This window comes from Varanus komodoensis, unplaced genomic scaffold (genome assembly GCF_004798865.1).
Source record: "Varanus komodoensis strain SLA01 unplaced genomic scaffold, ASM479886v1 scaffold22, whole genome shotgun sequence".
Taxonomy (NCBI): Eukaryota; Metazoa; Chordata; class Lepidosauria; order Squamata; family Varanidae; genus Varanus; species Varanus komodoensis.
Window position 1 is genome coordinate 1,144,507 of NW_025335606.1, and position 11,479 is coordinate 1,155,985.

An 11,479-nucleotide genomic window follows, 5' to 3' on the forward strand; every position below is an offset into this window, starting at 1 on the left:
CACTAGTATCCAGTGCCATGGCTGTATATTTGAATGGGGAAGGGGCTCATTGACACAATATGTTTGGGTTCTCCCAGGTAACAAATGGAACTTTAACTTTCAGTCTAACCAGCTACACAAATTAGTGAGTGAGCTAACGGTATTCCCAGCAGCTCTTATTTCTGCAGAGGAAATTGAACGTGTTTTCACCAACCTTGGCCAGGTAGGAATTTAAAAGGATGTCACAGGCATATCAATGAATCTAATTTTCCAGCATCAACCAAGTTCTCAGTCATGAAAGAATCACAGCATAACAAGACCTCTAAAGGCAGAAGCTCCTACTAACAGGTCTTTCATAGTTTGATTTTTCTCTTGTCAAAAGCCATACTGAATATAACAAAAGGTTTTGTGGAAAGCCAGTAAGCGGAGCAATATTGACCATGAAGAAGGCCAAGAAACAGTTCTGATTTCTCCTGAAGGAGCTGTGATAATCCTGAGGAATCAAGCGCCTCATCCAAAGAATTATAGTAGAGCAAGCTCTACCATCTATTTGCGAAGAATCAGCTAGATACTTCAAAAGATCCAGTGCTCACCAATGACTAAGTATAGATATATACAGATGGCTGATGGAGTGGAACGATAGTACAGTGCATCTGGAATTTGAGTGTGAATTCTCCCATCATACAAACAGAGAGAGATCTACAACCACACTCCAGATTGAAAATGTAGGTGAGCCAGGAAGGAGTGAGCTGCATTATCTAGAATATTCTGTAACATCACAGCATACGAGCCAATGGGGATAGTAACCACCCCATTTTTCTTATGGGGGCAATGCTAGTTCATTGGATAACCTGAACTGAACCTGAGGGTCATTGTCGGTATGTGCTCATCTGCAGGAAGGCGGCCCAGTTACCCCAAATGGGTAAATTACTACATAAACCAGAGTCATCATGCAATGAGATATCCTGACAAATCTACCCTAAGTTTTACATCTGTATGCACACCAGTGGAGTGTGATAAGGAGTTAAACTCTGCTGCAGTTCATCGCAGTCAGGGTATGAAGTGCAGTAACTCCACAGTGAATGCCAGCTGGAAGTCAAAGGATTTGGATTGGTTTAAGATCAGTTAGATGACTCAATAGAAATCCATCCCTCTTCTTGTCTGTCCCAGTAAGTCTCTTTAGCACTCAGTTGACGGGTATGAGAAATTATCTTGGCTCCTATGGCACTGCCAAGCTCTGTCAGTTTGGGGGGACACAAGGAGTAAGTATATATGGGGCTCACAGTATTTTTAAAAGCCAATTAATCAATAATACTACACCTGCACTGCCACCAACCATCCCTGATCGGGAAAAACTAATGCACGTTTCAGGAGAGAAGATATCGAAAGACTCCTTAGTGATTTTTGGGCTAGGTGTTTTTCTCGAAGTCACACCAAATTCTGAATGGAGTATGAATCTGTTCATGTCATCATTCCATTATTCCTTCCTCCCCACTTCCTATTTATTTATTTATTTATTTTGGTCGTACTCAACTCCCCCATGTCCCTTCCATGGCCCCCATTCAAAAGCTTTCAGCAAGTTGGGATGATTCATTGCAATGTTTTACTTTGCCATTTTCTTTATTAATTTATCCACTCATCTATATATTTCATTGCATCACACACAAACAAACACATGCACAGGATCCAGGAAATAATTATAGTTAAATCCATCTAGAACTTATGATAATATAATGAGTCCAACAATAACTGATATATTAAAATAGAAACATCTTTCTTCCTGAAGTCTAATAGGATTTGAGTTTCTGCAGATGACACAGTGGCAAGGTCCGCATCAAAACAGGACTACTGCTCAAGGTTCCCTGTTCTTAGCCTCCTGTAGGGGGCCTCTGCTGAAGAACTTAACTGGAGCAAGGCCTGTCTGTCGATCTCAATTGCAAAGGTTTCTATGCAAACAGGTGCAGCCTCCACATACAGCTGAGCAAGCATGAAAACTGGGCATTTTCCAGCAGTTGCTGCGATGATTTTGTACCAAAGCATCTATTTCCACAATCAGAATTGTCATCCCTTGGTCACGTGCACAGCCAAATGACTGACACATGCCCCCCCTCCATTTCTGGTTCCCCTCTAGGTATGAGGAGGCTTTTGCCTCCTTTTGTGATGTACACATACTGCCTGTCAATCTCGCTTACAAAGGGACAAGTGAAGTCCACCTTTTTCTGATGGTCGCCTCCTCAAATTATCCAGCGGCATTGCAGTGTGGGTTTTTGCAGGCTGGCACAAATAACAGAAATTTCTCTGCAAGCCTCTCTCAGAAATCCTGCTTATGGGCTCAGGTTCAAAGAAAACACCTGAGAGAACTTACTCCTATTCTGTTTCTGTTTCTCTTTCCCTCCACTCATCCCCTCCCTCTTTAATATGCCTTAGAAAGAAACAGAAAGATGTTTATTGCAGGCAGAAAATAGGAAACAACCATACAGGAAGCTGGAAACTTAACAGCTGACCAAGAGGCCCTGGAAGATTTTGAGTTTTTTTAATATGATTACAGCAGATGAGTAAGAAGCTACTGATAAAACCAATATTCATTACAATGCTTGTGAATTTCCCTTTCTAACAGACATAGGGATGAGCCTCTATTCCGCTGTCATATAACCAGCCCACTGTGGTTTGCTGGTTTAACAGCTAGTTTTGGCTCCAGGTAGAATGCTCTTTCACACTTCGATGTAGGTGTGTGTCTAGGCGTGTGTATGTGTTGTGCATATTCCCTCCCTGAAACTTGAACTGGATTACAAGCCTCCTAAAGATGAAGCATGTTGCTTTTGGTCATGCAAGCCTCATGTTTCAATTATGGACGCATTTATTCAACACCTGTATTTAGCTGTGTCCCTTTTCGAGTACATTTTCATTTCCCCGAGTCTTTTTTTATCGCTCTGTACAGTGCATCTTAATTTAACAATCATTGCACTTCTAAATCTCACAGCTAACCTGAAAACTGATATTGCACTGAGGTTGAACAAAGCTTTCATTCACATCTGTCTCTCCCACTCTGGCTTCTCTCTAATAAAAGAGACTATCATGAATTGGGTAATTTGTGGGCTTACAAGACCAGGTGTTTTTGAGTCTGAAAATTACCTATGAGACTGAGAAGAGGCATAGACAACAGTTGAAACAAACTGTTCGGCTGCCCACCACCCTCCTCACTGACTTCTTTTCAGCTTTGTGTATTTGTGTGGTTTGGCAGGTTTGGCCTTTCATGTGGGTGGGGGGTATCCCACTGTCTTGGTGATGGCTGTGGATCTTTCTGTAGGAGATGCTCTGCTCAGAAGATGTTTGAAAGGACACACAAGGTAGCAGAGGTCTAACTACTTTCCATCCCTCTTACTACTCTGCTCTATTAAGTGCATTAAATCCTGTGTTTGTTTTACTAAATCTCACTAAGAAATCTGTCCTGACTCCCTAAGAAGAATATTATGAAAAGCTAGCACATCTTGTTAAAACGCACTGCGGCCCTTGGGTATGTTTCAGGCATGGATGATGAAAAAAATTGTCTTACAAACCTCTTAGGACTGTCCTATGTTTGATTTCATTCATTTATAAATATTAGACTCAAATGCCACTTAATTGGTCTTAAATTATTTCCAGAGATAATGCATAATAATATGTCTGTCCTGAGAGCACTAACCTTAATGTCTCCAGGTAACTCAGACCTTAAGCAGCCTTGGCGACTAGTTGCTTATGGGGTGGGAAGGGAGGGGGAGTTATGAATGAATGGATGGATGAATGGATGAACGGTTAGTGGTTGGCTCTGCGTGCGTAGTTGTGTGTGTTGTATGAATAGCGCTTTACACGAGGTTGGCATTTTGTGTTGCCTAGACTTCTGCCTCTTAGGAAACCAGGTGAGCTGTGAACAAAACTCCCAACATGGTCTTTGCCAACTCTCCACCCATCTCTAAAAAGAATAAAAGGAAATATTAAATGACTACCAACATCTAAGTTGGTTCGGTGAGAGGCACATTCAGATAATATTTTATCAGGACTTCTCGTATACCTATTGAAATTAAAAATCCATATGCCTTCCTTGCACCTGGATAAAAAGTCCAGTTCCATGAAATGCATTAGGGGACAAGTACCCCTTACCCTTGGTATTTTCAAAATTAGCCGTACCCAGTTTTTCTCCCCTCTTCCTATATTTAGAGTACAAGCCTGTGCATACCTTCTGAGAAGTAACTTCCTTAACTCAAAGGAAGCAGCTGGCTCATAGGAATTTATGGATTGTGGCCTTAAAATATCTTGGACAAACATGAATAAGCAAATGAAACTCCAAATTCAACAGAGCAAGAACTACTATGCACTGAGAAAGACAGTTGCACTGTGGAGTACAGTGAAGTTATCTCTGGACCTATAATGTAATATAATTTTCAAAATCTAATTGCAACCTCCATATACAAAATCATTGCACCCAATCATTCCTTACGAGATTTCGGTTGGGTACATGATAGCCTAAGTCTATGAATAAAAGCTGCTAGGGGAATTAGTCTATACCTCACCCAGCAAAATGCCTTTCTTTGTCAGATACAGTACACAAACCAAATGAGTGGAGAAAGACATGGGACATTAATGGGAGAGAGAGAAGCTGCCACGGATCCTTAGCTTTGCCTAAGTTTATGATTTAAAGGCAGTCATGGCAAAGGAAGAAGGGGGAAATTAGAAGCAAAATACAATCCTTTTTCCTCAAAACCCTGTCATGCTTTTTAACTTTACAGTAATTAATCACCAGTGGCATGCAGATCTCCCCCCCCCGCCACCTTCCGGCAAGTAGGTAGCCAGAGGCAGGATTAGCTGATACATCTGTGGCATCAGCAAAGCAGTCCAGGTTCTTCTCGGATGGGCGAAGTAAGTCCAAGACTTTCAGCCCTATGATCCTGTGAAAACTATAGCAAATCTGCCGCCCATGCCATAGGAATAGAGATAGGTGTTCAGACGGGTTAGCTACACATTGTTTCCCTTCCTGCTCTGAGAATTTAAGTACGTATCTATTTGGTGGACCTAGCTGCTAAACAGACTTATCCCTGTGCAAACTGGGCTGGAAGGCTCATACTTTGATACTTCAACAGTCAGAAAGGTTTGCCTTGAAATGTTGTAAGATGCATAGAAGTGAAAGTTAAGTACCTCTTTGGCAAGACCCTGCTCTAAACTAGCCTACCCAGAAAATGTAAACTCTTTCCCTGGAGATTGGGACCACGATCACTGAGAGTCAAAAGGCTCAGGTTTTCTGGCTTCCAGTAAAGCCAATTTAATTCAGATTATTTCTGTAGCACTTCCAATTGCTAGAGTTTTGTGTGGCTTACATGAAACACACAATGAAATAGCCACACTAAAATTAGGCTAAATAAATAATTCAACAGAACTACTTCATGGTTGAATAGTTAACCCTTGGCTGCCAAAACTTAGACAAGATAGAAAAGTTTTATCTTTCAGGTTCTTATCTATTAAGGATATATCATCATAAAATAATCTTGTGTGTGAGTGATAATTCCTCCCCCCGCCCCGTGTGTGCATGTGCATGTGAGTATGCATATCTATTATAGTGTTAGAGCATTTAAAAAATGTTAAAAATGCCTTCTCCTGCTCTGCATTTTTTCTGCTGAGGGCTCTTCCAATGTCTAATTTGTATTGACTTAGGAATGTTTGATAAACTTTCCTTGATTTACAGAAAGAAAGAAACAAGGAACAAAGAAAACACCCCTAAAAGACATCATCGTAAGATATTGAAACTAAATGTTACAGTTCCCCCTCACTTACTCAGATGTAATGACTCTACCTCCTTTATGCGATTTCTAGAAAGCTTGAATGAATGCTAGTGGTGGTGGGGAATCTGATTTGTAATGCTTGTAGGTAAAGAGGAAAGGGTTTGGGGTGAGGAAAGAGGTCTCATTGTCGTACACCATTCGCAGAGTTTCTCTTGTGTATATGCTCTCTCTCTCTCTCTCTCTCTCTCTCTCTCTCTCTCTCTCTCTCTCTCTCTCTCTCTCACACACACACACACACACACACACACACACCCTGCAACATCAACTCTTCCTCTTTTAACAAAATCACTTTCTGTTTGCATAGCCATCCTCTACCGGATGCGGGGAAGGAGGATTCAAAACGTAACTTTTTGAAGATTTACTGCTGAATGGACAAGTGGTAGAAATGTAACCTGTTTAGATTTTCTTTCTTTCTTTCTTTCTTTCTTTCTTTCTTTCTTTCTTTCTTTCTTTTCTTCCTTGGACTTGAACTCAGAAGGCAAATTCTCAGCCTAGCCTCCCAACCCCTTTCCTTCTTCTGCATTTTCGGTATTTGTTATCTAAGTTTTCCGTGGGCTCGTCTTGATCTATTTTGATTACTTTCCTGTTCGGAGCCAAGTAGAAAGAAAAACAAAGAAAAACCAAACGGCCATCCAACAAACCAACCAAGAAAAAAGCAGTGCGGGAGGGGAGAGGGAAAAGAAGCCGAAGGGAGAAGTTCAGCCCTTACCCATCAGACACGAGTTCCTGATCTCTAAGCCCCGATGTACACCAACTGCATCCAACTTACTTGCTCCTGTCCCACTTTCCTGTGGTGATCAATATCCGCTTGCACGCCCCCCCCCCACTCCGAGCACACGCATTTCCTTCCCCCCTGTAATCTCTAAACTATTCATCGAAGCATTGCAGAGAAAGCCAGGATAGGTGGCACACGGTTCCCCCAGCCCCAAGTGAGCCAGGAAATAAAAGAAAGGTCCCACGGCACCCTAAAGGGAAAAAAAATATGTTGATCTTCACCACAGTCATTTTAAAAAGTTCCCGAGTTCTTTTCTCTGCTGCTGGCAAAACACCACCTCTCTCTCCCCCTCCCTCCCTCCCTCTCTCAATCTTTCTCGGAGTGGATGCCTGAACACCCACATACTTCAATCCGGATGTAACCCTACAACGTCCCTTCTCGCTGAGGAATTCTCTCCTCTCTTTCTCCCTCTCCAGCTCTACAACATTGTGGATTTCTCGCTGTCTGCCTGAGATTGTACAGCTGCTTCTTTCGAGTGAAAGCGCAGAAAATCATAACACTCATTCGGTCCGCTTACACACCCCGTGCCACACACACACGCAAACACCTTTGCATCCCTGTATTTTTATTTTGGGGTCCGACGTTTCCTTGGTCCAGAACTTGCTGCTGATAAAATAAAATCGAAGCCAGGTCCCCCGGACTCCCACCCACCCAAACAAACGCCTCCCGGGTTGGTCACCGTCCACGCAACCCAAAAGCGCAGGAACGCGCTTCAGCACCATCGTCCCTGGACAGCTCCTTCCATTCTCTTCTATGCGCTCCGAGGGAGAGGAGCGCGGTCCCTCCCTTCCTCTCCCAGTTGGACTCCTTCCTAGATCCAGTATATTTTTCAGACCACCCTCTTCACTGGGGAACAGCGAGCTGTAGAGAGATCACCCCCCACACATCCACACCCCCCACACACACGCGAACACAAGCTCTCTTTATGGGCTTGCAACCGAGCGAGATCCGTCCCCCACCCCCTCGGCAGCCCCCTGTGCATAAGGGAAAGTTAAGGAAGCGAACTCACCTTTGTGCATGCCAGTAAACCTGTCCTTCAGCACCGTCAGTTCATAGATCTTTCCGAACTCTTCAAAGAGAGGTTTCAGGTCTTTCTCATCCAGGTTGCGAGGGATTTGCCCAATAAAGAGCTTGATCGCATCATGGTCCTTCATGGGAATGGTGGATGTGTTCCCTGAACTGTGATTTAATCCGTTCATGTGCCCGTTGGTGCTGGGGTTAGGGTGGTTGCTACTGAGGCTTGAATTGTCTGCTTGTCCGTTTGCTAACGTGGCCATCTTTATATACATAGAGAAAAATCTTCTTTTCCTTTTTTTCCCACCCCCCCCTTCGCTTCCTCTGTTCCTCTCTCCCTCTCTCTCTCTCTCTCTCTCGCATACACACACGCACACACACACACACTCACTCACTCACTCTCTCTCTCGCGCACACACACACACACTCACTCACTCACTCTCTCCTCCCCCCTCGCTCTCCCGCACCCTCCTCGCTCGCTCTCGCTCCCTCTCTCTCTTTCTTTCGCGCTCTCGCTCGCTCTCTCTCTCTCTCTCTAGGTCTGAACTGATTTTTTTTATACATTGAACAGGCAAGATCTCTGTCCTTTCCGTTTAAACAGGCTGGATCGGTTCAAAATGCCAGCGAGACTGGGGGGGGAGGGGGAGGGGGGAGGGAGGGCAGATCCCCGTGCGCGGAGATGGATGGAGAGCCGCGGGGGAAGGTGGGGGGACGGGGGGGGGCACTTTCCTTGGCTTCAGTCCCCCCGACCCCCCCCCCCGCCTCTCCCTTCACCCCACCCCACCCCCACCCCCCGTCTGCTGCCTAGTGGTAGATTCCAGTCCCTGCCTTGGCTATAAATAGCGCGAGGCGCATGGTTCTTTGAGAGAGAGTGAATGTCTATTGTGGTAACCGAGCACGGGGGAGCGGTCGCATTTCGCAGAAGCCAAGCGGGTTTTTGTTTGTTTGTTTGTTTGTTTTTGTTGTTGTTTTGCATTGCTTTCTCCCCCACACTTCTTCTTCTTCTTTGCTTTTTTGTCCTTTTTGCAGGACGGCTCCCCCTTCCTTGCATTTTACGTTTCCTTTATTATTCTTGTTCTTATGAGTCTTGTTCTTGTGATTTTTTTTTTACATTTTATTTTTATGTTTCTGCAAAGCCAAGCATCTCGACTTTTCCTTCCAGTAATGGCTAGAAAAAGAAAGAAGGAAAGCTTTTGTTTTAGAGGCAAGGCAGAGAGAAAGAGAGAGAGAGAGAGAGAGAGAGAGAGGAAAAGTAAACCAAACAATGCGAGGTGTGCTGATTTTTTTAAATTAACATCTCTCTCTCTCCCTCTCCCTCTCTCTCGCCCTCTCCCCCTCTCCCTCTCTCGCTCGCTCCCCCTTTCACTCTCTCTCTCTCTCTCAAAAAAATAAAAAATAAAAAGGCTAATAAAAGAGCTTCAGCTATGGAAGAAATCCTGGATATCAGAGGTGCTTTCCTGGTCAGGCGCTGCTCCGCCAGATGAGCGGTCCTGGTTCTATGCTGTCTCTGTGTTTGTCTCTGTCTCCTCTCCATTCCGTCTGGGTTCTTCATGGACCGCAGGGATTGTAAAGCCGCCTTCTCCCCCACCGCACCGCACCGCACCGCACCCCACCCCGCCTCGAAAGCCACCCACTCCGGGAAGAGTAGGTCGTATTCCGGTGGACGTTTTCCTTGGGGTGGGGGGTGCCGATGGAGACAATGGCACGGACCGGATTGTCTTTCTGACAAGCCCTGGGATGGAGAAGGAATGATGCTCATAATTCCTTTCCAAATGAGCTTCAGATTCAAACAAACAAACAACTCCCGCCGATATAAAGGGGTGCTTCGCGCACGCATCGGGGTACCTTGCTTCACGCTTCCGCTTTGTTTTGTTTCAAAGGTAAATTTCCCTGGCTGAGCACTCTCCGTGTAGTTTCCTGTTTTGCTCATGGATAGGCAAGTAAACATTTTCACTCCACTTTCTCAATAGGCAGCCGGCTGCTTAGATGCTTATAGGAACAATGCATTATAGTTAATTAAGTCACATTGTAATAAAAGAAGTAGGATTTCTCCCCCCCCCCCACTCCCTCCCATCTCACCGCCTGCCTTCCACGCTGCTGTTTGAAAGGGTGGGGGGGGGGAGGCATCGGATTAAAAAAAAATACAACATGTAGCTCAAAGCAATTTTTCTTAGCTTTAAATGAAATCTTGCAGAAACATCTGGTGGCATAAGCTTCTACTACAGGCAGGGAAAATACTAGTGTGTGGAGAAAGAAGAGAATTGCCAGGATGCAAGTAACTCTGTTTTGAGAGAAAGATCTCTCTCTCTCTCTCTCTCTCTCTCTCTCTCTCTCTCTCTCTCTCTCTCTCTCTCTCTTTCTCTCTCACTCTCTCTTAATGTTGATTGGTTGTTCTGCTGGTTCCAGATTTTATATATTCAAGAGGATTATCTTCTAGTCCATAAATGGGTATCAAGAAACATCAGCCGTCCTGTGTGAATTTATGAATCTTAGGAGGGTGTGTGTGTGTATGTGCTTGTGTGTGTGTTGATATTGATTTAAAGTACCTTCCTGCAGCCTTGGAGGTATGGCAGGCATCTTCATCTTCCCTCTTCTTTCTTTCTTTTTCAAGGAAATAAATAAAAGCAACGCATCAGTTTGGAGAGAGAGAGAAAAGATTCTGTTTAAATCATATTTAAATCAAGCCCTCGTCGGTTCTTTGTTACTTCATTTTTCCTAAGTAAAGAATTGTTGTTATGCTGGGGAGGCACCATGAGGAAGGGCAGTTAGGTAGGAGTTAGGAAGCAGTACATGTATTATCTTAAGTGGAAGGGGTAGTAGCTGTAGTTCCATGCACATTTCTGAGGAATAAGCCCATTGGGTTTTACAAGTAAACTTGCTTAGAAGTTGGAAGTGCATGCAAATGTTTGTGTTCAAATGTACTCTTGATCCATGCATGTCCTTTTAAACATGTGTTTCTTTGTAGAGAAAAGGGGGGAAACAAGGAATTTCGGATCTCTTCAGGCTTATGATGCGCTCAGTTAACCAAATCTGTGAAACATACTGGTAGAAGTTCCACTCCTGTTGACCCCAAATGAGCATTTGGGGATGCAATGTGCAAAGATGTAGATCCACAGAGAGAAAGGATCCTAAAATACGTGATGGCATCAGAGAAACCAGGCCGGGACCATCATGGATCTATAAGCCTCGGGCTGTTTTTCCTCTCTGTGGGTTGGATACGGAAGCCCTGAGAGTTAATGGCCACTTTTCTTGTAGCACAAAGTAGGGCTTTGACAAGCACACCGTGCTTCTCTATTACGTGTGTATTTTAAATTGGCTGTCCTCTGGTGTGTCCAGCACCACAGTTGTTCTTGTGTTCTACTAGAAGTAGGCTATTGTTCCTCCAGGTAGATTATTGCTAACCTCCACCTAATTCTTGATGCTGTTTCAAAGTGGATGTCAAGGCAACCTAGCCCTGTATCTGCATCAGCTATCTCTTGGCAGTCACCAAAAGATGCAGCACTGGAAATGTGGAAATCTTGAATAGCTGGAATGCACCTCATAGGTTTACGAAGCAGACAACCCCAATGGAGTGTCTCGCTTGGGATCCATATGGCTTCATGGTGTGAGTGTGTGTGTGTGTGTATGAGAGAGAGAGAGAGAGAGAGAGAGAGAGAGAGAGAGAGAGAGAGAGAGAGAGAGAGAACCTGTATTTATCCCTTCCCACAGTATACTGCACATAACTGTTTGTTTGTTGTGATTGATATTGAAGCCAATGAAATAAAGGGTGTATCTCACCTTTCCTGGAGAAGATGGGGAACATTTCAGATCTTCCATGTGCGGGCAGAGAGGACCATGTTACCCTAAGGGTGAGCTTTTCTGTTTTGTTCTGCCACACGGTACTGTAATGTTTCTCTACACT

General features: G+C 44.2%; 1 protein-coding gene across 46 annotated transcripts in view; it reads right to left on the reverse strand.

The window, feature by feature from the left end:
- Nucleotides 1-7,853, reverse strand: part of CELF4 (CUGBP Elav-like family member 4) — an 818,464-nt gene extending 810,611 nt beyond the window's left edge. For 45 of the 46 annotated variants that reach the window (XM_044431420.1, XM_044431439.1, XM_044431416.1 and 42 more), the window contains exon 1: nt 7,574-7,853. In XM_044431420.1, the coding sequence (XP_044287355.1) occupies nt 7,574-7,853 (280 nt within the window). The remainder of the gene's footprint in view (nt 1-7,573) is intronic. The other variant, XM_044431413.1, reaches the window with a different exon arrangement.
- Between the last annotated feature and the right edge of the window lie 3,626 nt (nt 7,854-11,479).